Genomic DNA, 26,749 nt, shown 5'->3' with positions numbered 1-26,749 from the left:
TAAGTTACATTTTTATTACGATTTCGGGATTTCAAAAGACGCGAAGAACAAATGTCGTGAAGTCATATCTGCATAAATTGCCTTGCTTCATTGTGCAACCTGGTGGGGGGGGGGGCTGATGAAATAACAAATTTTGTTTGCTTTCAAAAATCATAAAATAAACTCGAAATAAACGTCATTTATTTCCTTCAAATAAGAATTAGAGATTGAGGATATCACAAAAACAAGGCATTCATATGAAGGGATTTCTACAATTGCTTAAAATATTATCGTAATTCATTTCAACGAATCAGAAAGTGAGATTTGGGCAAATTAAACAATTTTAACTCGTTCCAATCAATCTTCTTCTTATTGACGAAGCACAAGGTCGAAATGGAAGGTCAAAAGGATATATCGATGGGTCGATAATTTGACTGAAACTCTTGGTTACCCAGTGCACTCTGACCGGGTTGTGAGAATTTGGAGTATATATTCCACGAAATAAACCATCACCGTCAAGTATTCCAATGACGAAATCACGGTCTATTATTACAAGAAAGGGAGGTTTTATGAAGTAATAACCTTTTTTCCCCTTCGATACAAGAGGAAAATTAGGAAGTGTAATATCTTCTTTCGATACTTCGACTTCATATCCAGAAGGAGAAGGACTGTGTCTGGCAGTAATAAGTAATCTGCGCCTGGCAGGAGCAGGGCTGGCAGGAATAGGAGGTATTTCAGGATGATTTCTTTCACGAGGAGGAGTTGTAAATGGATCTCCTAATTCTGTAAGAAGACATAGAAATGGCTAAATTAAAATAGTAATTAGAACGACTAATGTAGGGACCCAATTAATTTTTCAACTTTCTTAAAATTAATTAAAAAGTGCTGTCAACTACAGTTTCTAAAGGAATTTCAAAACCTTTTTCTTTAACCATAACAGAATTCACGGCCCAAAATACTCTCACGTCAAATGAAATACGGTGATTTTCCCAAAAATAGGGGATTAATAGGGAAATAAAATTGTTTAAATAAAATTAATGTAGGTGCCATATTGAATTACACTCAACTTCCGAGATAAGCACCCTCAGTTTACGCTATTCTTTAAACTTGAGGCCTCGGAATTTGGCGATGCCGGGAGTGCCGCGCACTCTCAACGCGTTGGTTTCATCAGGTTGCCTCACGCATTCAAGTCAAACAAATGATTCATGGGACAATGTAATACATGCCCGAAACCTTGCTTATCTTGAGATTCGAGTTTAAATATGAAATGCTTTAAATTCGTAAGATTTCGTGTAAAAATGTTGTATTTTCAATAAAATAATTTAATTCTCAAACAAAAAATATTAATTTTTTGGCAAAAATAATGCATTTTTTAACACCAGAATTGAGCTACTGACGTAAAAAGTCGAATGTTTTAGACAAAAATTGACTTTCAAACCCAAACAGATAAATTTTCAACAAAAAAGTTAATTTTAAATTTGTTCAAGATAGATGAATTTACTAATTTTGAAAAAACAGCTGAATTAAACAAAAAAGATTACTTTCTAACGAAATAATGAACTTTTCTACAAAATAGTTTAATTACTAAGCAACTAGTTGCATTTTCAGCCTACAAAGGTGAATTTTTAACCAAGAGGATTATATTTCTACACAAGGTCGCATTTTCAACAAAATATATGAATTCACAACCCAATAGTTGACATTTCAATCAAACAAGATATAATTTTTAATTAAAAAAATGTCGAATTTAACAAAAAAAACAGTAATTTTCAACTGAGTATAGTTGAATTTTCGACCAAAGAACTTTATTTTTAAACAATTACATTTTTGATAAAACAAAAGAGTAAATTTCTACCAAAAAGATTAATTTTCTACCAAGAAAAGATGAATTTTCAACAAAATAATTGAATCATTAATAAAAATAAATATCGAGGCGTCCTAACGATAGGATGCCAACACACGCGTTCGTATAGATGATACTTAACCAAAAATATAAATAATAAAAAGCTAACCGAGAAGTTAGCGCCAGAAAAGTCTTGCTCGCGGAATTGAGCAAGATGAATCTAGGGGTTGGCTAAAACTAAAAGATGCTCACTCAATCCATCGAATCTTGAAAGTGCTATGTCGGGCGAAAAAAGCATGATGATAGAATAGGTAGATAGCTCGAGATAGATCTTTCATGATTTCATGAAGCGAGCGAGCACCTTTTAGTTTTGGCCAACTTGTAGCTTCATCTTGCTCAATTCAGCGATCAAGACTTTTCTGGTGCTAACTTCTTGGTTAGCTTTTTATTATTTATATTTTTGGTTAAGTACCGTCAAGTCGTGTCATGTGCGTTGGCATCCTACCGTTAGGACGCCTCGATATTAGCTTTTAAGAAAAAATGTGGATTTTTAACCAAAAGAGATTAAATCTTTACCAAAAAGATTAATTTTTTACCCAAAAGGCGAAGTTTTAAGAAATAACACGAGTTTTCAACTTAAATTCCGAATCTTTAACAAAAAAAATGAGTTTTCAACAAAGTACTTCAACTTTAAAAAAAGTAGATGAATTTTCCACCAAAAAAAGATTAAATGTCAACAAAAAATTTTAATAGTTTATATTTCATTATGTATATATTGGACTTTCAATAAAAAATATTTTATTTTAAATAAAAGACGGTTGAATTCAACAAAATATTTGAACCTTAATTCAAAAACATATCAATTTTTAACCAAAAATGTTACGTTTTTAACCAAAAACGATGAAATTTTTACCAAAATATAAGCATTTTCAGTAATAAAGTTTAATTAAAATAAAATAATAAATTACAGGGAATAACGTTATTCAACACAGCATACAAGGTATAGATGACTATATTTTGAGTTCAACATTATTGTATATCGTATTTCCATAAGTATTAATTACATGAAAAAAAAAATTATTTGGAAATTGAATTATTTCTAACATGCTGTATTTCGTCGACTTTGCCCCTCACTTGAGGGCAATGCCATCTACAGCTTTTTATGAAAATCAAAACATTTAAAGATAAGAAAATATGAAGGTTTGCTTCTCTGGTATTTTATGTACTGGAAAAATTACCTTTCAAGATATCCAACAAGAAGAATAAGTTATTTCGAATAAAAATAGAGATAGCTGTAATATAACCTCTTATTCGTTGACATTCTACTCTAAACATACTTTACGCAATGTTTCTACTGTACCATTACAAGAAAACTGCATATCGACCGGATTGATAATAATAATATTTAATAGTTTCTTCCATGTAGCCCACAAGATAAGTTGCTGTACTACACAGTAAAAAAATCTATTGAATTTTACATCTTTGGTGGAAGTAAACAAAAGGACCCTGGTGTATCGGAGTAACTTTACGAATCTGTTGTGATATTCCAATTCGGCCGATAATTTTACATGCGAAAATGTAAAATTCATTATGTGAAAGAATAAAATAAAATAAAATTTATCAAGGCGACAGGTTACGAACACTCGAAAGCTCAAACTTCGTACAACTTCATGGAGATTGAAGAAACACAAGCCGGACACGTTACCACTTACCTAAAACACATAAGATACTTTAGGTATTTTTTTACGTTTAAATATTCCCTTAAAAAAATATGAAATATATGTTTTGAATAACCGCATTTTTCCGTTCTAATAGCAGAAAATCTAAAAGGCTAAATAGGAATAGCTCGGATTCGGGCTACTTTGTGTGAAAGCTGTCAAAAAAGTTGAACATAGCTGTCAATTTCCTCGCATTAAAAATAAAAATGCTCCAAAATATTGAAGAATGAAGGCATCGATAAACAACGAACACGAGAGATGCTTTCGTATTCACATATTATTTCATTAATTATTCTAAATTTTAAATTAATTACAAATAAAAAATTTTACAGTTACCGCCAGGGTAAAATTAAAGATCTTTGGTCAAATTAAAAATCTCGATGTAATTTTCAATCACAGGAAAGGAATTTTACCGACGCATGGTGTTTTTACACGCTGCGACTGAATTTTCTCTTCTGAATGTAAAATTCGTACGAGGGAATGTGTAATTTTATTTTTATCGAATGTGTAATATTACACTGCTGTTCGAGGGTCCTTTTATTTACATCGCTAGAGGTTGTAATTTCACATACTTTTGTAAAATCACACAGTAAAGTGTGTGATATTTACAATGATACAATATTTAATTTTCCGAAACTTTGTAATTTTACACAAATATTTTTTTACAGTGTATATTACCGATTATTTATCGACGAAACTTGTGACACGTGTTTCATCTAAGTACTTGGAAATATTCTTTCCGCCGGGCCTGCCCCTCTGGCCAAGCCTCACTTATTTATGAGATTTATTATATTTTGGACTTGATTACGTCTAATTAAAATAATTAGATTGTGTGATATTGTTTTATCTGTCAAAATATCAAATTTTTATACTGCAAGTATTGTCAATAAAGTTGGAATGGAAGCTTCTAATGTGTCCCCTAAGGGTTTACATTTTTCTTACACCTTCTCTATTCCTTTACACATCCTCCTCACACTTACTTGGTGGTGGAAGGGGGACCTACAGTTTAAGGTGGGTTCCGAACCACCAAGAGCAACAAGCCTGAAGTACTTAGAGAAAACACCTTTTTCTCTAGAGGTACCGGTCCCACGACTCTCCGGAGATGAACAACTCCCTTGCTAGGCTAGTGTTCACCGCATGGGCCACCGAGACTCTTCCAGAGTGCGAGGCGGGAATCGAACCCGCAAGCCGAAGGAGTGGGTCCAAAGCCTACGCTTTAGTCCCCACGACCATCGTCCCACTGTCAATAAAGTTACAAACTTTATATTTCTGTTAGCGAAACTTCCATTCTTGCGTGATAAAAACTGTTTTCTGTATAATTTTCTTTTGCAACGTCAATTTTCAAGATTTTAGTAAGGAACACTATCTCTCTGATAAAATAGATTTATTTGAAACAAAGTAGAACTAAAATTGTTAAACAATAGCCATGCTTTCAAAAAGGATAGAAGCACAATAGACAATATTTATATACTTTAACTATAACACGTGATGGAAAAGGAGCTGTTAAAAAGGAGAAAAAGTATGCATCTTATTTGTTGATTTAAAGGCAACGTATAAATCGGTAGATAGGAAAAATGTTATGTGAATTAATGGGAAAGGGAGGAATAAATATTTGGGATTGAGAGAGTGAGGAAAATTTACAAAGAAACGAGAGATAAGGTGAAGGTGGGAAATAAAATCTCGAAAGAATTCTGGACGGAGATAGGATGATGAGAGGGATGTCCACTGAGCCCAGTTCTTTTTGTATTGTTTATAGCGGTCATGGAAAAAGAATTCAAGAAAGGGTTAACCCAGGTGAAAAAGTTATATAAAGTTTATAAATAACGGACAAGACTAAGATATTTTTTATTAGTTTTAATTAAATTTTCTGTATAAAGCAGAGGATTTTGGAAATATGATGAAAAGACTAGAGAAGTATTTAGAAGAAATTAAACTGGTCTTAAACGTAGTAAAGTCAAAGGTTTTGGAATACAGTCAAAACTCGGACAAAGTCGCGGTTTTGGGACTGACCCTGACCTAACCTAACCTAACTGAAACACGCATAGTCCAACTCCGAACGTAAAAAGGCTATTGTATTGTTACGCCCGAGTGATGCTGCGCACACCCCGCAGAGCTCCTGTCACCCATAGTCGCGGCGCGGCGTCGATTCTCGGAATGGCTATCTCCGAGAACGCTATGTCCAAGTTTGATTGTCGTTTGGAAGTGAAGGGGAGAAATATTGATGAAATCAAGAAGTTTACGTACTTATGTTTTTTCATTTAGGTAAACTGGGAATGTAAGGAAGCTCGTGGAAGAAAGTTAAAAGATCATACAGCAATTAAAAAGTATGGGGTTATCGACGGTAAAATTGTTTGAAGACGAATACAAGAGAAGAATGAGAATATTTGAGACGCTATTACTTACTGAGTGTTCTAACGCATTGAGTGAAGATATGGGTGGATATGGGACTGAAAAAAGTATGCGAGGGGTTGGTAAAGATGGACGCAATGGTATATAGTTTTAAAAGGAGGTAAATAGAAAAAAAATAAAGTAAGAACACGTAAAAGAACTAGCAAATATGAAGAAAGACTCCTGAAGAGCGAGGGCAGAACCAAAAATCTTTGTCACAGCTGCAATGAAAGTGTGGTTGAAGGAAAGACAAAATGGATAAGGGAAGGATAATAAAGTGAAAGGAAGAAAAAGGTACTTGAATAGGCGTGGATGGACAAAGGAATAGGCCAAGGAAATACATGGAAGGTAATAAAGATACAACAAGAGTTTATTGAAAGAGATAAAGAAGTTTTCAAGCAAGAAATAGAAAATAAAATAAGAGAAGCTAAATAATATTTGAAAATGGAAAAAAGGGGATAGCAAAAAGTAACCGCGAGAATGAGATGTGGTAATATGAAGGAGTGGAACAAATACTAAAGTAGAGAGGAGTAAAGAAAATGCATGTTATATGAGAGAGATAGAGCGGCTGTACAACATTAGCTGGACGATTGTGATAAGATAACAAAAGAAATGACAATGGGAAAATACTGCATGAAAAGAGAATAGTGGAGATAGAGGAATGGCTTAGGGAATTGGAAGTGAAGCAGGAAATGAAGCAGGAAATGAGAGAGGATTAAGAAGGGGAAAGGTTTAGAATAATTATCTTTAGGAAATAATAAAATGTAAAATTTGTTGGCTGAGAATATGAGGAGAGTTGGCAAGCGTGAAAATAGAAAGGCACGGGGCAGTGGATAGAATTAAAGCGAATGGAAAGAGAGAAAAAAGGGTAGTAAAGAAAAGTTAAGATGATGCTTGCGATGTGAGAAGTAAAAGGCTATTTGCGATAGGATAAGGCGTATTTGCGATAAGATAAGGTGAATTCATAAGATTCATCTTCAACCACACAAGATTTTAAATTCTAATTAAAAATAGTTGAATTGAACAAAGAAAAAAATTAATTTTCAACAAAATAGTTAATTTTCTACCAAAATAGTAGAATTTTAAATTCAAAAATACAAATTTCCTTTATTGGGTTAAATTAATTCATTTCGAATTTAGGCTAAATAACGAAAAAAGGGAGTTTCCTGAACAAACAGAGGAAAAAATGTAAAAAAAATGGGGAACCATTGAATAAGGGAAACACTATGAAGTCTATTATAAGCACTATTAAAAAAAACTGATTCTCAAAAATCCTGCGAAATTCACGGTGAACTCAACTGAACTTAAAGTGTAAATGCTTTTGTCCACACAAAAAATACTTCCATTCAAAATAAACAACAATGCAAAATAAATAAAAAATAAAAATAATGTAACTTCCAAGACCTGCTACTAAAAAAGATATGCAATTAAAAATGGGCTTGAAATAACAGATATGCTATCATAAGATATTATGTCATTCTACTTACCAATAGGAGTAAGGAAAACAGCCAAGTTTAAAAAAAGGGTAATAGCGAACTTCATTTTTTTTTGTCAATATAGACAAAATGCCCAATTCAGAAGTTTGTCAGCCCTACATATACTAGTCGCTGTCTTTTTTGTCGTGTTAGATTTTGAAAGAGCTCATATTTTAAGCTATAAAAAACTCTAACCTCGAAAATCGTCGATACGGCCAGCGTTAAAAAAAAAGCAGAGAGAATTATTTTGAAACCCGTTTATCTTTAATTTAATTTAAGTGAAGATGAACACCGACTGAGTGTCGGCGCAGAAACGCTTGGCAATTTATTCTGATATCTTGGAAAGCCGCGAATATTTTTGAGGTTTTATTGGCTTAACCTAAAGATAAGACTTCATAGATTACGTTTTGTCAATTTCAGTAATTTTTCGTAAGTTTCCTAAATTATAGCACGAGTTGAAATTAAGAAACAAAATCTGAGAAATTCTCGACAATCACCGCCGACTGAAACTTGAGAAAATGTAAAGATTTTTTATATTTTATCAACTCAAATTAAAGATAATACTTCAGAAACTGTCTATTATGAATATTAGATATTTCTTACAACTTTTCTAGGTCATGCCACAAATTGAAATCGCAACTTTTGAACTTTTTTGAACGAGTAATCACGTTTCAGTCACTAGTGATTTTTAATAGTACTCGCGCTGGTCGTACCGATAATTTCCGAAGATAGTGTGTAAAGGCAGCTGAAATTAAATAATCAGCTTATCAATCGATACATTTAATTCTAAAACCATTTAGATATTTACAGTTAAAAAAAGAGATTGTCTCATTTCAATGTAATAAACTTTATTGAAAATGCAAAAGTCACAACTCAAATTTATATTTTTTTCTTGAAAAAAATGAGTAACTGTAGAAGTTGATGGAACAAATACTTTAATCGAATTTTCTCTTCAAATTATACGATGTATTTAATCACAAAGAAGACTCGAGCATCAATTCCTTGGAGTTTGACTGCTGTTTCCTGGAGCCACGGACATCTCGCCGCCCTGTGTATGTTCTTTTTGTTTATTCTATGAATCATTCAGAATATTCTAATGAAAGTAGGTTAAACTGAGTCGAAAGTGTACTAACGGTAATTGAAGCAAGGAAAGCTAAACAGTGCTACGTCCACTTTTTTCGAAATTGTGTTATCGAGAAAAACGAATCATTCAAACGAGGGTGGCCGCAAAACTTCATTTTCCAAATACCCTGATTTTTCCCTGGCCGATAATATTGGAAGACAAAAATTCTATTCTTATGACAGTTTTAATATAGAATTTTTTATAAATAGAACGAAATAATTTTTTATTTATTATTCTCATGGCGGCCACATAATAATTTACTTGAAAAAAGTAAAGAAAATGATGAAATTGATACAGATTCCAAGTGAATTTTAACGATTCAAGATGAATTCATAAGATTTCAAAACAATACAAGATATTTTCAAAAAAAAATTAAAATGAATTACGAAAAATTTCAGTTATTTTAATAATATTAAAAAGAATTTAGAGAAATTTATTCAAATAGTAATCAGAATTTGATGAAATTTAGAAAAGTTTATGATGAATTAAAAAAGTGAATTGACAGCAATTAAAAAAATATGAAAAAATTCAACGGAATTCAAAAAATTCGATAAATTGCCTAAGAATTCAAGGTGAATTAAAACGACTTCAGGATAAATTGAACAAAAACTTGTAAAAAATTGTAAAATCCATAGAATTAAGTAGAGTTGAGTGAATTTAGAAGAATTAAAGTAAATTTGAAAAATGCAAGAGAATTCTAAAGAATGTAAAGGAACTAAACAAAATTAAAGAATTTAAATAATTCATGTTAAATTAATAAAAATTCAGAGTGAAATCTAAATGAATTGCAAATAATATTAGAAAATCTCTTCAAATATTTGAAACCATACGAAATCTAACTTCTTTTGAATAAATACTTTCATATCTGATCATATTTCCTGAAATCTTGTCTAAATTATTAAAAAGCCTTGGGATCTACCCTAAAATGTGAAAAAGTATTATTTTGAAAGAATTATGTTCCTTTAAAAACTGTTTGAAAAAAAAAACAAATACTCAAGAAAATCAACTTATGAAAAATAATTGCAAAAAAGAGTTACAATAAGAGAAATATGTTTTCAAATAACACTGTAAAGGGGCTCATTAGAGACAGATATATGACAATTAAAAAAAAAGGGAGAAAAAAGGGAGGAGACATCCAAAACACCTTTTGGTCTTACGTTCTTCATGTAATTTAATTAGGCAACATAAGGTAAAATTTCAAACAAAACAATAGGTTATCAGTTTTTTTGTCATAAAAAAAGTATACATATTTTTCAAATCTGAAGATTGTGAATATATACCCACAACGCGCTTCAAATGCTTATAACTCGAATATATGCAGACTACTGAGTAGGGTCACATGTCTGACAATTAGGCCTTATTTTTCCTCCAATTAAGCGACCTCCAACCCCACTCCCCTCTTCATCTCTTTTTCACTATTTTCACTTTCATACCACCTCCGGCTGGTTGCACACCCAGAGCACCATCAGAGGGTTAAGAATTCTCGAAGAGAGCAAAATGCAATTTTTTGAGTCGGTACATGTCAGTGGATTAAAATGTCCAATTTTATTGTTATTATTTTAGAGTATGAATCCAATATATAAAATGCCATACCCGTGTGGAAAAATTAAGGGGGTACCCGTAGGGGCCAACATGGCAAATGCTAATCCTTAGAGGTCCAACATGGGCTTCCCAGTTTTCCAGTGCTGACACCTATACTGGCATATTTCTGGGATGATGACGCTATTTTTTATTGGGCTGTCAGTGTTGGCCCAGCATTGGATATCGCTACTGGCGCAGTACTGCCTAAGAGAAAATTCACAATGAGCGCAGTACTGCGTCAGTGCTACCTAGTACCGTACTGCTATACTCTAACGATATGATAAAAAAGGTATTTAAGAAATAAAGATTAATTGATTGCGAGCATTTTAACAGTGAACATGAAAAGGTATGGAACCTACACACACACACACACACACACACACACACACATCAATCGCCTAACAGTCGGGAGTCTTAACCACTACGCTAAACTGACAAGTTAAAACTCGATGAAAAAGCCATCGCACGGTTCAAAATAGTTAAAGTACCAAATTTTAAGCTCTCTTTTTATAATTAATTATTATTATACGACGTTATGTAAATGTAAAATACACAAACTGTTAATTGGAAAATGAATTGAATAATTTTTAAATAAATAATTTAAATCGATTACAATTTTTCTTCGTGTAATATTAAGTTTTTGTATCCGTTGTAGGCTACTTTACAACTTTTTTGATTGACAAGAAATTAACTTTTTATGAATATTGAAATTTGTTAATGAATATTGTAAATTTTTAACCGCGGAACTCAAAAATTTGATCGTAAACTTTGACAATTTCTAAATAATAAAACTTTTTTAAATTTCTTGTAAGGTTTGGTTTTTAGGTGTTTTATAACATGTTACAACGTTTAAGATTTACATAAAATGTAAATTTTAGAACGCAAGAATCATATTTTTAAACTTTATATATATATAATATATATTAGTAGGATATAAAATATTCACCCTTCGGACTTAGAAATTTTAATCGTTTATGAGTGAAGGCAACCGAGCTGGGCCCTCCGCGGGGGCCCTCGTAGATTTTCCACGCGTGGATCACCCACGCGGGCCCCTACCGGGCGCCATCATCATAAGAGGGCTAAACCGGGATTTTTCCACACGGTTATAGTTAAAAAAAGCCTCATAAAAATGGAATAGGCTTTTTAATCTGAGAATACATATTTAATTTAAAAAAGAAAGAACTTTATAATATTTAGGAACAAACGTCGAATATAGGACTAAATAGACAAATGAAATTCATTACGGCAATTAAAATATAAAGGCGAAACCTACAGGTACCGCCAATGAGGAAAGCGCGCTAAAGCACTGGATTATTTGATAATACCCAGATTTTTTTTAAATTAATAATTTCAGTCCCGTAGATTAGTTGAAATATTATGATATTTGTTAATAAAAATGGATACAATAATGCATCTTTTATAAGTATTTTTTCCCTAGCTCAGATTTCAATATTATTGTAGGTTGCATGAGTTCTTTCTCTAATAATACTTTTTATCAAAGGAAGCGGTCAATTTACTCTGAACTAATTTATTGAACTAATTTATTGAATTATTTTGTTCACGTTCGAATGTAAACTGTATGTAATTTTCTATACTATTAAAAGGATTCATGAAATCATCGATTTTATCAGGTAGGACCAATAGCTTGAAAAAAACAATTCAATAAATTACCTGGATTTACAGATTATAAAAACACCTGAAGGTGATTTAATTACCAAACGGTGTAAGAAATCATCGTGGTGGTGTTGATATTTTAATTATAATTCGCATAATTTGTTTTGCCAAACGGTTTAATAAAATGATAAATTAATAGGTACATAACATTAGTTCAGAATAATTATGCGCGTCCTTCGCTAAAAAGTCTCATTAGATAAAGAATTCATAAAATCTACAATCGTTCTAATCGGAAGAATAACTGGATTGACATTTCCAAAAAATCTCATTAAGTCACGTTGCCTTATAATTGAAGGACCTTCCCAAAGGGTACGAATATCTTTAAAAAAATGTAAAATAAATCTTTATTTCGAAAATAAAAACATTCTTAACAGATTTCTATTCAATAAAAAGAATAAGAGAGTAACAACTAGAGTAACTGAACACAAAAGAGATTATAGAGTTGATAATTTGAATGCAGGATTATTACAACACGGTTGGAATTTCAACCATTACTTTGATTTTGATTTCAATTAAATTAAAATTTGATCTAGGGAAAAAATACTTATAAAAGACGCATTATGGCATCCATTTTAATTAACAAACATCATAATACTTTTATTAATCTACTGACTGAAACTATGAATGTAAACAAAACGTATTTAGGTATTATCAAGTAATCCAGTGCTTTGGCGCGCTTTTCTTATTTTCGACTCCTTTAGGTTTTGCCTTTTTATTTATCTATGCGTTAATTGCCCTAATATATTTCATTTGTCTGCTTAGTCATTTGTTCGTCGTTTATGCCTAAATATTATAAAGTTCTGTTTTTTAAAATTTAAATATGTATTCTCAGATTAAAAAGCCTCTTCAATTTTGATGGGGCTTTTTTAACTATGTAATTTTGTATATTGGAGTCATACTTTAAAATAATAACAATAAAAATTGAATATTTTAATCCTCATCATTATTATTGTATTCATTCAGGTTACTTTGAAAAAGACAAGCAGTGATGCCGAAACATCTATAAAACGAACTTCGTTTTTTATTTTTTACATGAAGACTGTAAGACTAAAATAATACTTTCTCACATTTAGATTGACGGTCGAAGAAAGGAATGATTTAATTCTCAACAAATCTGACATTGTACCACCCTAAAATATTTAAAATCCTTTAAAATCCTTTCACATTTATAAAAAAAAAAAATTATTTGAAATTTTATTAAATTTTTGAAAATTGTTTGAAAATTTTTGAAATCCCTTGAAATCTTTATTGCTCTTAAAAATTACATGCAATTTAAAAAAATACTTTTAAATCTTTTACTTCTCTGGGATTAATTCAAATGATTGAAACCTATGAAAAATATTCTAAGATAATTCGAATTCTGTGAAAACTTCTGAAATTCCTTCACATTTTTTAGAGCTTCTGAAAATTCCTTAGAATTTTAAAAAATACCCTATAATCTTTAAATTTATTTAAAATCTTTGAAAATACCTTAAAATATTTGAAATCCGTATAAACTACCTCAATTATTGTGAATGAATTTTTGGAATCTATTAAAATATTATAAAATCCCGTGAAATTATACGTAAACTAATGATATTTCCTGAAATTCTGAGAAATTCATTAAAAATACCTTGACAGCTTTTTAAACCACTTAGAATCGTTGAAACTCTTAGAAATCTTACAAAATCACTTGGAATCTTTTTAAATATCCTAAACCCTTATAGATCCTATAAAATCGTTCTTATCTTCCAAAAGTCTAATTAATTCTTCAAAACCCCATGCATTTTTTTTATTTCTTCAAATCAATAAAATCCTTAGAAATCCCTTGCAAACTTTTTAATCATTTGAACATGCCTTTGAATCTTCTAAAATTGAAATGTATTCCAAATTATTTGGAATATTTTTAAATACTTCAAATTCTTTGAAATATTTAAAAAAATCCTTGAACATTTTTAAAGGTCTTGAAAAAGCCTTTGAATTTTTTTTAAATATTAAAAATAAAAAAATCCTTTAAAATTCCGTCGTATCATTGAAATCTGCTTAAAATTGGTTGAAATATTTTAAAATACACTAAAAAATTTTAAAAGAATTCAAGAAAATTGGAAAAAATCGATATAGATCAATATTCATTAGCTAATGGGGTAATTTATTAAAAGAAAAGTTACAAAAGTGATCTTTTTATTTTTAAAATGACTATAGTGACTTTATCTTAAAAAATTAACGAAAAAATGATTTGAGAAAAAATATGGATATAATGACTGCGTGGCCGCCTTCATTATTATTCACTATTATTTAAAGTGTATCTCACAGAAATGCCGTATCTAGAAATTTTTTGGGTCAAAATCCCTGACTTTCCCTGACCAACAGAATTTCCTGACATTCCCCTAATTTCCCCTAATTTATTTATTATTTAAAACTTAGTATTAAACCTTTCCATGAATTACAACCAACCATCCACCCTTAAAAAATTAAAAAGGAAAAAAATCTGTTCAGAGAGAAATGCGCACTGTCATCCTATTTTGAATGGAAGCCTTGAGACGAGTTTCGATACGTGAAACATTTCGGATACCGAATGCATGGAATAATGTTCGAAACTACTTTTTTAGTGCTGTAAATATTTATTTTGTTCTTAATTTCATGTAACTAATAAAACTATTGATTTTATGCAGTATAATAGGCGATTTTTTGCATTATATCATATATAATCTCAGGGAATGCTAAACGGTTCTAAATCCATCGACTTTTACATTGTATTAAAACACGCATCGGTTGCGCTGTCTATTTTTTGATATTGCAGCCATCAAATTATTCAATAAGGCATGAAAAACTAGTTCAAATGGTAATAAATTATGACTTCTGTAAAATTGGGATTAATAGACTTAGCACCATTTAGCTTTTCCTGCTTCAATTCAATCCAGAGTTTCCTAAGATATTTAAATTATCTTTGGAAGGATATCTACCTTCACGTGAATCTGATTTTTCAACATGGCAGCTCTCAGAATCAACATTCGTGTACGTCTCTGATATTCTTTCCCTAGACTTATTGACTTCTCGAACGTTGTACTACGCTGGTCCACGTCTTTGGCATACAAAATCTGTAATCAGAAATGAATGACAACATATTAAGCAGAAAATATTTCAATGAAATATAATTAATATCAGGATATTGAATCTCATCAGAGTGTCTATCAGACGGATGATATTGAATTTCCGCCATTAAAAAAATGCTTTATAAAATCTCTTTAGGGAAAGGTTACAATTCTTAAAATCTTAAAATGTAAACTATGATTGTTTATAGCGGTTGGAATTATTATTTATAACTGTTTGGTCCAACCTCGGATATTCATACGTCTCTTATCAGTCAGTTGATTTTAGATCGCGTTACCTCAAACATTTTTTGTATATTGCATGAATAAGTTACTTTTATTCTTCCTATAATCCACGTCTATTTCATATATGCGTGTTAACTAATCTTTGCTAAAAGGTTATTGGCCCAGAACGCATTGAAAAAATAGAGAAATAGAAGCTTTTGTTGAGATCAAGACTCAAGTGATTTTCTTTTTTGAGGCTGACTTCGGTTTGCACAGGGTTCGTAATTACGTCGTCAGGATGAGCACGACCGGTTTAAGATTTGAAGTGCTCAATCAGGACAATTATAACGCTTGGAAATTTCAAATGAGTGCAATTCTCATCAAAAACGACGCGTGGGGTTATGTGAGTGACAGAATTGTTAAATCCGAGGTTGTGCAAGGCAATGTAGCACCTCAACAAGAAGCAGATAGATGGGAAGAAGCTGATCTGAAGGCACAATCGGACATTGTGCTTGCAATCAGTACAACTGAAATTAAACAAATAAAAAGTTGTACATTCGCGCGAGAAATTTGGACCAAGTTGGAGAACATCTCTGAATCTGAGGGACCAGCGCGGAAAGTTACGCTCTTAAATCACTTGATGTCCTTGAAAATGCGAGATGGTGACGACGCACAAGAACATTGTAGGGATTTTTTCGATACGGTAGATAAGTTGGCAGAATTAGAAGTTGAAATCAAGAAGGTTTTATTGGCTGTCACATGACGAATTGCCGTATCTTGAAACGCTTCGAATACAAAATTTCGGAAGAATTCGATGCTCGAAAAGAAACAAGTCGAAATCCAGTACAGAATGCGATGGCTGTAGGAAAATTTAGAAACAAAAAATTTTTTAAACCAGCATAGTAAAGGATATATAGATGAAAATGCGAAAGGGGATTCCAAAATGAAGTGTTTTAAGTGCGAAGAGACAGGACATAGGGCGAAAACCTACAAGAATGCGAAAAGGCTGACAAGACATTCCGCGAATGGTGCTGAAAATGTGAGTCGGTTCGCGTCACCGGACAAGTCAGAAGTCAAACTTTTTCAAACAGAAAATAGTGTGAATTGTGATGCTTGGTGTTTTGATAGTGGGTGCACATCCCATATGTGTAAGGATGCCAATTCGTTTGCGGAAATCGACCAAAAATATAATCAAGGAAAGTTCGGTCTCGCTAGTAGCAGTGCGTCTACTGACATATTGGGAAAAAGCACTGTAAAACCCGTGAAGAAAGTCAATGGTGAGAGAAAAGTGATAACGATTTGTATTTTCTCAGAGAATTAACTGGTCCCAAGTGAAAGAATATTTTTTAAGCAGATGTCGCAGAAAGAATTCCGAAGAAAAATTCTCTAGAAGACTGGTACTTTCGGAGGGGACACCTGAATGTTCGATCACTTTGTCAGGTCATTAGGACGTATTTTATTACAGGAATCGACGTCAAGGGCATCAATGAAGATTTTGAATGCAGTTTTTGTCTCCAGGGGAAGATGTATCGCGCTCCTTTTCTTAAGACATCCGAAAGAGTGACATAAGTGAGAGAACTCATTCATTAGGACGTTTGCGGTCCGATGCGTGTTGCTTGACATGCAAAGAAGCGTTATTTTGTCACTTACATCGACGATTCATCCAGGTGGTGTGGGGTGAAATTCATCAGCCACAAGAATCAAGCACTGAATGAATTTGACATTTTCAGAGCTTTGGTGGACACACAGAAGAGAAGGAAGGTAAAATATTTGCAGTCTAATAACGGAAAGGAATATGATAATAAAAGTTTAGACGAATTACTCCAAAAGGACGGAATAACACGACGGTTGACTGTAACTTACAATCCAGAGCAAAACGGCGTTGCTGAGAGGTGAAATAGTACGTTGATGGAAATGACTAGGTGCTTACTCATACAATCAGGATTTTCACCAACGTTTTGGGCGGAAGCTGTTAACACAGCAAATTTTATTTGAAATAGATCACCAACCAGTAAGCTAAATGGAAAAAGGAAAACCGAGCCAAAATCAAGAAAAGAAATTTTTGTGGGATATAGATCGGAATCGAAAGGATACAGGATTTGGGTTCCAGAAGAAAGAATAGTCGAAATACCAAAGATTAATCTTGCTAATAAGCAAGATTCTGGCCATCAGGTCAATGAAGAAGAATTGGAGATACCTAATGACGCCGACAATGAAGAAGAACTGTCCGATGTTGAGGATTTTCTAGGTTTCCCTGCAGATAAACCGGTAGTTGCTACAAGACGGAGTAGACCCCGCTTGATGCGCACAGGACAATTTTAACCTGAATTATTTTTTCTGAAATGTACTTAGAAGCCTTCATCAAGATTAAGAGAAATTATAATAGACCTATGTTTGCCGATCTTATAAATCATTTTAAAGATAGGCAACTTTTGACATTGATTGTACGTAGTGTACACTGTACATCCTTAACATATGATTGAGCAACTAAAAAAGACGCAAATTTATATATACATTCACTGTATCATATCGATGGGTTCTACGAATATTAGGCTATCTTTCCGCTACGGATAAGAATTAGTCTAACTTCATTTGATTAAGTTTTCAGGAGGAATAAATAACCTATTATCTTTCGAAACATTTCCTACGAATTGAAAACTCCAGTATTTTGTATTACAGTTTGTAATGTAATTTAGACTCCTATAACTTTCAAAACAAGAAATTTTAAAATATTTTAATTTCTTTTAACACTTCTACGTGTTTACTAAATTTCATACAAAATGAAGTTAGCCTAATTCTTAAAGGTAATGAAACGATAGCCTATTATTCGTGGAAACCATCGATATAACCCTTTAATTAGTATTTGAACTCTTGTGTTATCGCTTAATACAAATACGAATAAAACAAAAATTAGATGTATAGCATTTTCAATAAAATAGATCAAATATTAACCAAATAGTTAAATTTGAATCAAAAAGGTTAATTTTCAACCAATCAGATTAATTTCCTAACAAGAAAGATAAAATTTCAACAAAATACATCAAATTTCAAGCAAATAGTTGAATTTTCGGCTAAAATAATAAACCATCAACAAAATAAAAAATTCATTTTTAACCATACACTGTAAATTTCACACAATTTTTTTAAATCACACAGTTAAGTGTGTGATATTTACAGTGATACAGTATGTAATTTTCCAAAACTTTGTAATTTTACACAAATCTTTTTTTACAGTGCATAGTTACATTTGCAGTTAAAAAAAATTATTTCAAATTTAAAAATGCCATTTTTTAACAGAACAGTTAAATTTTCTACTAAAAAATGGATTTCCAGCCACAAAGATTTACAACCAAGAAGATTAATTTTCGTACAAAAATATTTATTTTTAATAACATATATGAATTTTCAAGTAAAAAAGGCAAATTTTCAACAACAAAAAAAGGATAGTACATTTTTTAATTGAAAAAATGTTTGAAACAAAAAATCGAAATTTCAACAAAATAGTAAAATTTCCATACAATGAAATAAATTTTTAACCAAAAAGATGAATTAGTCACTAAGAAGATTATTTTACCATACAATAGTAATCACGTTTCAATCAATGAAATTTTTAATTAATTTTCAGCAAAAAAAAAAAGATTTGTCAAGAAAATAGTAGTTAAATTATCAATAGATAAAAGTTTTCAAATAATGTTAATTATAAACCTGTACCGAAATTCCCTGTTTCAAACTCAGAATTATAATTTCTTTTAGAAAATTCCCTATATCACGTCACAATTAAATTAAATTCGAAAATTATCTCTTCCAAGTGAGTATTACATTTACAAAATGTTCTATTACAATTCAGAAATATTGTAGCTCATCCCTTTTTCAAAACTTGAAAGGGAGAAATTAAAAATTGTTTAAAATTCTTACTTGGAACAAGGTTTTTTTTAATTCCCTTCAAAATCAAAATTCTCTTTCCAAATTTCCGTTCTACGTCGAAAATTCCCTGTGACAGGAGTAAAAATTCTAATTCTTCACGGAAATTACCTGTTCAAAACTCAAAATTACATTTCTTTAGTAAAATTCTATGTTACAGCTCAGAATAATTATAATCTCCTTTAAAAATTCCATGTTCCAACTCAGAATTAGAGTAATAAAATATATAAAAGAACATTTAATTTACGTATTTGCTACATTCGAGAGAGAACTTCTGGTCACTGAATTAAATTCTCGGGCATTTCCCGATGGAGAAAATTTCCATATATAAAAGTATTTTTAATTTTACATTTTATTACAATCAAATGAAAAATCGCGAACACCAAATCAAATTCCCGACTTTTTCCCAGTTTCTCAGCCAGATAGACACCATGAAATATCAGAATATAAAATATCATTGTTACCTTATTGTGCGAATCAATGCGAGCTTGAATTTGCCCATCAAGAATCAACTGCATGAGCTCATCCTCCAAGGCAGGAACCGTCCTGTTAAAAGCAGTCGCCATTCGCCTCATATCCGCACTCAAATAAGGACTAAAGTACTGAATTAAAGCTCTGTTGCGAATTTGCGTATAGAGGCCGTTGACGTGCGGTGCTATGTACATATCGAGCAGGATATTGTCCTTGATTTCATCCAGGAGTTTCAAGCAGGAGGCATACTTGGACTCATAAAACTTGAAGATAATGTCCCGCAATTGCGGTTCCAATTCCAGGAAGAGTTTGAAGGAGCTACTGAAGATGACCTGCTTCTGCAACTCATGTCTGTCGAAGGTCGCCAGGGCGCATAATCCACCGTAGAGGGCTACGTTCCCTGGCGAGAGAAGTTCGGGAAAATCGCAGTGATCGAGGGATGCCTGGAGGAACAATTTTGCTGCGGATTTGTATTTTTTCGTGGCTAATTCTGCCAATCCAGCAGCTACTTTCAATTTCGTAACTATTGCCTGATTGTTGTCTTTGCCATGGACGTCGGGAAAATCTGGAGTGTCCTCAGCTTTCGTAACGTAACTAATCACGTGAGTCCAGTTCTGAAGGTAAACGGAAACTTTAAGAACGTTCCAACACATATTCACAACATGTTTACCACTCGTGCAGTAATTCCTGGCTCTGGAGTAACATTTGAGAGCGTTGGCGAGATCTCCGCAGTCTAGGTAGTGATCTCCAAGGTCGTCGTGGCCTCTTCTTATACTCTCCTTGATGGAATTGCTCTTGTAGTTTTTCAGGTCTGTGTCGAACTTTTCGAGTTTCAAGGCGGCTTTTTTGGACCGTGATTCCATCCAAGTTTGATCGATTACTGGGAGATCCTGGGATGTGGATTGAGCTGCGACGTCCGGCAACCCTGGAGTATTTAAGGCCTGTGTGAGTCTTCTGTGAAGAGACAAGTAAAGAGTGACATTGTAGGTGGTCATAACGTAGGTTATTGCCATTTTCAATGCTTCTATTCGTAACGTTGGGCAGTGGTCTGCGATGTAAATTAGTCTGTAAAGTTTTGCTAGCCCGGTGTAGCTGTTGGCGTAAACCTCCAAATCCTAAAAAAATGAGAATTTATTTATTTATAGAGAATTTAATGCATAAGATATAGGAAATACACTACCATTCAGAATTGTGCGTCCGCCTGTTTTTTATGATTGACAAGGATCACAGCGGTTTAGTAGTTCAATTTTAGGTAAAAAAAGGGAATTTGATTTATTATTAAAATTTTTTGATATATGGGTATCTCGTGAATATTAAATGAAAGTGCCTTTTAAAAGTAGCGCCTTCTCTTTAGCAAGTTTACTAGTTGTTTTTGTGTTTAAAACATTAATTTTTAGCTTGCTTTGAAAAATCTGTTGAACACTTCATCACTTTCTAATAATAAAAATAAATCACAAAAAATTCAAAAACATCAAAAATTGAAAAATAGATAAATAAAAAAATTAAAAATGGCTAAATTTTCAATTTAAAAAATGTATTTTTACAGAGCCCTACGTTTTTAAAAGTATTCTAGTAAGTAAGCTAGAAAAAATAGTTTGAAACCCACAAAAATTAACTTTAAATTTGTTTCTAGTGTAAAACACAGAAATTAAGTAGATAATTATGCGTGAACATAGAAAAATTATGAACATAATTTTTTTCTGTTTACTCAGTATAATTACATGTAAAGCCAAGCCATATTACAATCAACTCCAAATTAATTATACTTTATTAGAGGGTCTTAATATGAGCTACTTTCTTAAATATTATTTTTGACTTCCAAAACTTTGTTTCTACGCCCACATCTAACACACTATTTTCTGATACGCATTATCACGTATTTTAATAGAACCTAATAACCTAACAATTTTTATATTAAAAGTTCATTCATCTTGATTTAAAAGACTACTAAAGACTACTATAATATTTTTCGTTCCGAATTTATCGCTTTTGGTTAAAAATTTTATTAATGTGTTAAAAATTAACATTTTTTATCAAGTTCATATTTTTGGGATGAAAATTTCACTGTTCTGTTGAAAATTTAACAACGATGGTAGAAAATTCCACTATTTGGTTCAAAGTTAAACTACTTTATTAAAAATTAATTTTTGTTGTCGTAGATTTACCGCTTTAGTTTAACACTTATCTCTTTGGTTGAAAATGTACCTATTTGATTGAAAATTCGTCTTTTTGGTTGAATTTAACCTTTTTTATTTAAGCTTAAATCTTTTTGGTAAAAATATAATCTTTTACATTTTTTGTTTGACTTCATATTTATTGGTTAAAATTTTTATCTGGTTTAAAAGCTCTTTTTTTTAATTCAACAATTTTAAGTCACCTTTTTGATTAAAAAATCAACTGTTTTGTTAAAAATTGTTTGAATTTTTTTGAAAATTCATATCTTTGAGTTGAAATTAATGAATTTTTCTACAGAAAATTCATTTTTGTTTAAATTACGCTTTCTTCAATGAAAAATTAACTTTTTGACTAAAGTTTACATTTTTTGATTAAAAATTAACTCGTTTTGTAGACAATTCGTCTTTTCTACTTGAAAATTGAACAATTTGGTAGAAAATCCGTTTTTTTCAATGAATTCAAAGGTTTGTGATTTTAAATAAAACTATTTTTTGTTGAAATATCGACTAGAAAATTTTTCGTTCAGAATTATTCTGTCAATATAAGGAATTTTAAGGGTTTCAATTTTTATTTAATATTTGTATCTACATTAATTTAATTTCAAAAAAGGTATTCCCCTATTTTTGTGAAAAATCTTATTTCATCTGTTTTAGAGTATTTTGGCCTCTGAATATCTATAAAGTTCTTCTTGATTTTCAAATACAAAGTTGATTCAACTTTCGAGTTTAGTTTCTCTATTAAATTTATAGCGATTTCTCCACAAAAACAACATCGTTCAATGTTTTATTTTCAAATGACTTCAGTTTCTTGTAAAAAAAAGGGGGAATATTTTGTCAAAATTTTTTATTTTAGGTGTTTCAAGGAATTTTTTAAATTTAAAGTGGAAAACAGGAGACGGGCGATGAAGTCCACTTGGCAGATATTAAAATAATAGTGCAAATTTCAATGTTTATTTAAATTTTCGATAATGTCCGAAATAATTAATATTTTTAAACTTTCTTCGGCTCACTTTAAACGTAAATTTGTTACAGTATCGCTATAACTTACCAGCATAAATATCAATTCTTTCCTTGCTTGTCTGAGAAATTTAAAGACTGAATAAAAAAAGTTGGAAAATTTACAATATTCTTTCTGACAAAAACATTTTTTTATTGTAAGGTATATGAAAAATATACTCAAGATTCTTCAAACATATATGTTCATTTAACTTTTATTGTAATTTGCCTACAGACAAGATATTAAAAAAAAATTTCAACTTTTTTGTTACAAGTTTAAATTCTTGCACTCAAGAAAACATGAAAATTTTTAATATTTTTACATTGTCTTATTTGAAAATACGTTCGGCTTGATTTTGGGGTCATTTTCAGAATATTCAACCAAATTTAATTTTAGTTCCTGGACTTTCCGGATCGAAATAACATTTTCCCCCGTTTTCTATTGTTATATATGTCTGAATGTTGCACCTCATTATTAGTTTAAAAAGTATACTTGAAATATAGATTCATAAACGATTTGAAAATTAAAAATTATTACATCTCATTTGATTAATTTTAAGACCTTGGCATAGTTAAAGGAAACATCAGTACAGTTTTCTCAATACTTCAATTATATTCTACGGAAATTTACCATTAAAATAAGACCAAGAAAATTGAAATATGAAAGATTCCAATTTTGAAAAAAAAGTATCCAGACTTTTTTGCAATATTTATAAAAGAGTGATGAAAAGCACGTAACCTAGTGCCATTTAATACTAACATTTTATATCTTCTATTATGTTTTCATCCTTTTTTGAGAAAAAAATGTGATTTGTTTTTTTATAAAAATTAGATAATTTATCCAAATACACAAAAACCAGAGTCGCAAGTTCTTGCCAGTAGTGTATATTCAAAAAAAATTATATATATATAAAAAAGTTATTTGTATTATTAAATTTCACTTTGTTATTTTTCTTGAACCTGTAAGCATAAATTTTAATATGAAATATTCGCACTTTAAATTGATGATCACTTAGAAAAAAAAACCTACAAAAATTATAACGTTTTTTAAAATGTATTGTCAAAACGTCTACCTTGCCCTGAAACAATCATTTTAAAGTCAGGGCCATGATACAATCGGAAATGTACTCTTTTTTACATTCCTAAATGTCTCAGATAAAATTATGTGTATTAGTCGTCTTCCGAGTATTTTTTCAAACGGGATAAATTACACTTTTAAAACTTGTTATTTCACAATGATAATTTTACGCAGAAATGAAAACTAAGAGAACTTAATCGATCATCAAAAAAGCGGTTGAAGTATAATTCTTTCATTTAGAATATTAAAAAGGGCAAAATTCAAAAGTTCCCAGAACCTAAAATACCAGTAAGTGCCTGAAAATATATTTTTCTACAAGTAATTGGTATGATTTCTTACAATAAAAATACAAGAACAAAGGAAACAACTGAAAGTTCACAATAAAATGCCGTAAAATACAATGAGAATTAGGACATAAATAGCGCGCATAGAAAGTTATGAATGACAATTTGAGAAGAAGATTAAAAATCAAAATATACAGAAAAAACTTACCAGCGTTGGATTTTCGACAATGTAGGACTCTTCTTCCGTGTTGTCATTATCCTCCGCAGGAGCATCAACCTGCATTGGTTCGACATACTGCTGCACATCGAAAAAAACACAATCAGAAACTTTCTTGTTTATATAATTCGTAACAAAATTATCTACAAGAAAATTAAAAAAAATGGTAAAAATGAAACTATAGCTGAAGCCCCTGTCAAAACTAACCTCAAATTTGATTATAAAAGAACACAAATCCTTTGATTTCTTGTTTTTCTAGAAAAAATAATTCCATTTACCTCTTTTGCAGGTTTCTGCTGTTGAAGCATTTGTTGTTATTGCGTTCTAAATCGCAAGTTTTAAAGCTTCTCTCCCAAGAATTTTGCACTATTTTTTGAACGATCAACATTCAACCGCATATATACACATATATACAGCCCGCAATTCACATTTTACATTTCACCGGATGAACCCATTGACAGAAGTGCAAGGTCAAAGTAAAATATTTGTAGCGTTGTACAAGACATGTTATTTTTGTACTCTTCTGCGCAACGATATTATGACGTCATGCTCCTTCGGTATTATTAATTCTTTAAAAACAATATTTAAAGATAAAACGAAAAATACGTTAAATCGAACAAATTAATTTACAACAAAATAGTTTAATTTTCAACCAAGGAGATTTAAAATTATCACGAAAATACTGAATATGCAACTGCAATTGGTGCTGGTGGTTGACCATTTCGCCAACTGGTGCTAAAAACTGGAACTAGAAAGAGTACGTAGAATTTCTGGTAGAATTTAAATTCTTAAAAATTATATTTTTTTAAATGCATTTAAAATAGTAATTCTGGTGTAAAAGTGTTTTTAGGTTTGTTTTGGGAAGAAACTTTCAATGGATTATAATCTTAAATGAACTTTTAATCAATGCATGTAGGGAAAATTTTTATCCAGATTGTGCAAACAATATGAATAATACTCGAATGGAACTGAAATATGAATTCTGACCTAATTTTTAGGTCAAATTTTTTATTTAGTAAATATTTTACGTATGAATTAATAAAAATGTACTGTTAGTTTATGTTTGTTTAGAAATAAGTTCCTTTAAGTTTATAATGGGTTGAAATTTACAATAAATAGTATACAGCAATTTGTTTATAGTTAAACATTTTTGTCAAATAATATGTTTTTCCACTGTATAAGATGTAAATTACATCTAACACACTTTGTTTTCGATGAAAACTTTTTTTTATTATGCAATCATATACTTAGAAGTTCACAAAAAAATCGTAAAAACACTCTTCTGCGAAAATTAAAATGAATCATTGAAAAGCATACCTGTTCTTTCTAGTTCTGATCATTGCCACCAGGCAGCGTATCGCAGTTTAACCATTCCTGATGTTCGCAATTGTTTAATTTTTTGTTCTATGAAAATTTTAAGAGACACAACATAAATTCCAAACATTATTTTTTTTAGTTGTACAAACTTTTTAGAACTTAAACGTTTCTTAGTCCCTTTTCTTTATTTTCTTAAACTTTCAGCTCGATTTCAAATTTCGCATGAAATTGTTCTGATTAAAACAAAATGTCGGTAAAAGTAGGAATCGGATAAGTGTCACATGCCCTTAGGGCCATGGGATGAGTGGGTCACGTGACCAGATTCCTACCTTGCCAACACTTTTTTTTATTTCCTAACTTATTTTCAGACGAAGCGCCACATCGAGTTGAAAATTTGGGATACTAAATAAGAAGCACTAAGAGAGGTGGGTCTGCTCCTAGTTTTTAATAATAATGAAAAAAAGCAAAACAAAATATTTATAAAAAAAGCTTTTTTTCATAATTATAAGAAATTTAGGACCAGGCCCACCTTTCTTAGTGTTTCTTATTTATTGTACCAAATTTTCAACTCGATGTGGAGCTTCGTGTGAAAATAAGTTAGGAAATAAAAAAAGTGCCGGTAAGGTAGGAATCTGGTCACGTGCCCCACTCATCACATGACCTTAAATAAAATCTTTTGAAATTCCTTGAATTCTCGTGAACTCCCTCAAAGCTTGGAAATCATGTTAAATGCCATGCAAATTTAGTAATTATTTTTAATGTTGTTGTAGTCCTCTGAAATCCCTTGAAATTCCTTAAAGTTCGTTGAAATATTTCCAAATTACTAAAAATCTTTCAAAACTTTAGGAATCCCTTGAAATCTCGATCACGATAACAATAATAAATTTTACATAAAAAGATGGTCTAAAATTTCGAAAATCATTAAGTAATTATTAATTATTTAATTCATAGACCTTCCCAGAGGCAAAGGTACCCAATCGTATGCTTCTTCTTTAGTTGAGTAGAAACATTGCCCAATTTTTTGCGCAAATTGTCGCCTTAAGGGCATGTGACACAGGTAAATACTTATATTACCGACCTTACTTTTTCAATTCACTAAATGTTTTTTTGAACCTAAGAACTTTTTTTGTGAATAAAATATCCAGCTAAGACTTTGGAAAATGTATTAGAGCACAATAAAGTACGTTTAGGTACTGCAAAAATAATTTTCAGTGAAG

At 31.1% G+C, this 26,749-nt stretch overlaps 1 protein-coding gene across 3 annotated transcripts; it reads right to left on the bottom strand.

The window, feature by feature from the left end:
* Positions 1-641: 641 nt before the first annotated feature.
* LOC117169466 (COP9 signalosome complex subunit 1) lies at positions 642-24,766 on the bottom strand. 3 transcript variants are annotated; one of them, XM_033355865.1, is made up of 5 exons: positions 24,494-24,766; positions 24,207-24,296; positions 19,460-20,581; positions 14,724-14,858; positions 642-762 (listed from the first exon to the last, which is right to left on the bottom strand). In XM_033355865.1, exons 1-5 carry the CDS (start codon positions 24,521-24,523, stop codon positions 757-759), a joined length of 1,383 nt encoding a protein of 460 aa, XP_033211756.1. In that variant the 5' UTR covers positions 24,524-24,766; the 3' UTR covers positions 642-756. The 3 variants fall into 3 exon arrangements, with proteins under 3 accessions (XP_033211756.1, XP_033211755.1, XP_033211754.1); XM_033355864.1 differs by lacking the exon at positions 642-762 and adding an exon at positions 8,288-8,451; XM_033355863.1 differs by lacking the exon at positions 642-762 and adding an exon at positions 8,288-8,475 and having other exon boundaries at positions 24,494-24,765.
* Positions 24,767-26,749: the final 1,983 nt, after the last annotated feature.

Source organism: Belonocnema kinseyi, chromosome 3, assembly GCF_010883055.1.
Source record: "Belonocnema kinseyi isolate 2016_QV_RU_SX_M_011 chromosome 3, B_treatae_v1, whole genome shotgun sequence".
Lineage (NCBI taxonomy): Eukaryota > Metazoa > Arthropoda > Insecta > Hymenoptera > Cynipidae > Belonocnema > Belonocnema kinseyi.
Note: the sequence above shows the minus strand (reverse complement) of the source record. Positions and strands in the feature narration are given on the sequence as shown.

Excerpts from the sequence above, each read along its gene's own strand:
- LOC117169466 (XM_033355863.1), bottom strand. The coding sequence starts at position 24,523 with ATGCTTCAACAGCAGAAACCTGCAAAAGAG. Across the intron at positions 24,297-24,493 it reads AGCAGAAACCTGCAAAAGAG|CAGTATGTCGAACCAATGCA; the intron begins GTAAATGGAATT and ends TTCGATGTGCAG. Across the intron at positions 8,476-14,723 it reads AAAATCAGATTCACGTGAAG|AATAAACAAAAAGAACATAC; the intron begins GTAGATATCCTT and ends AATGATTCATAG.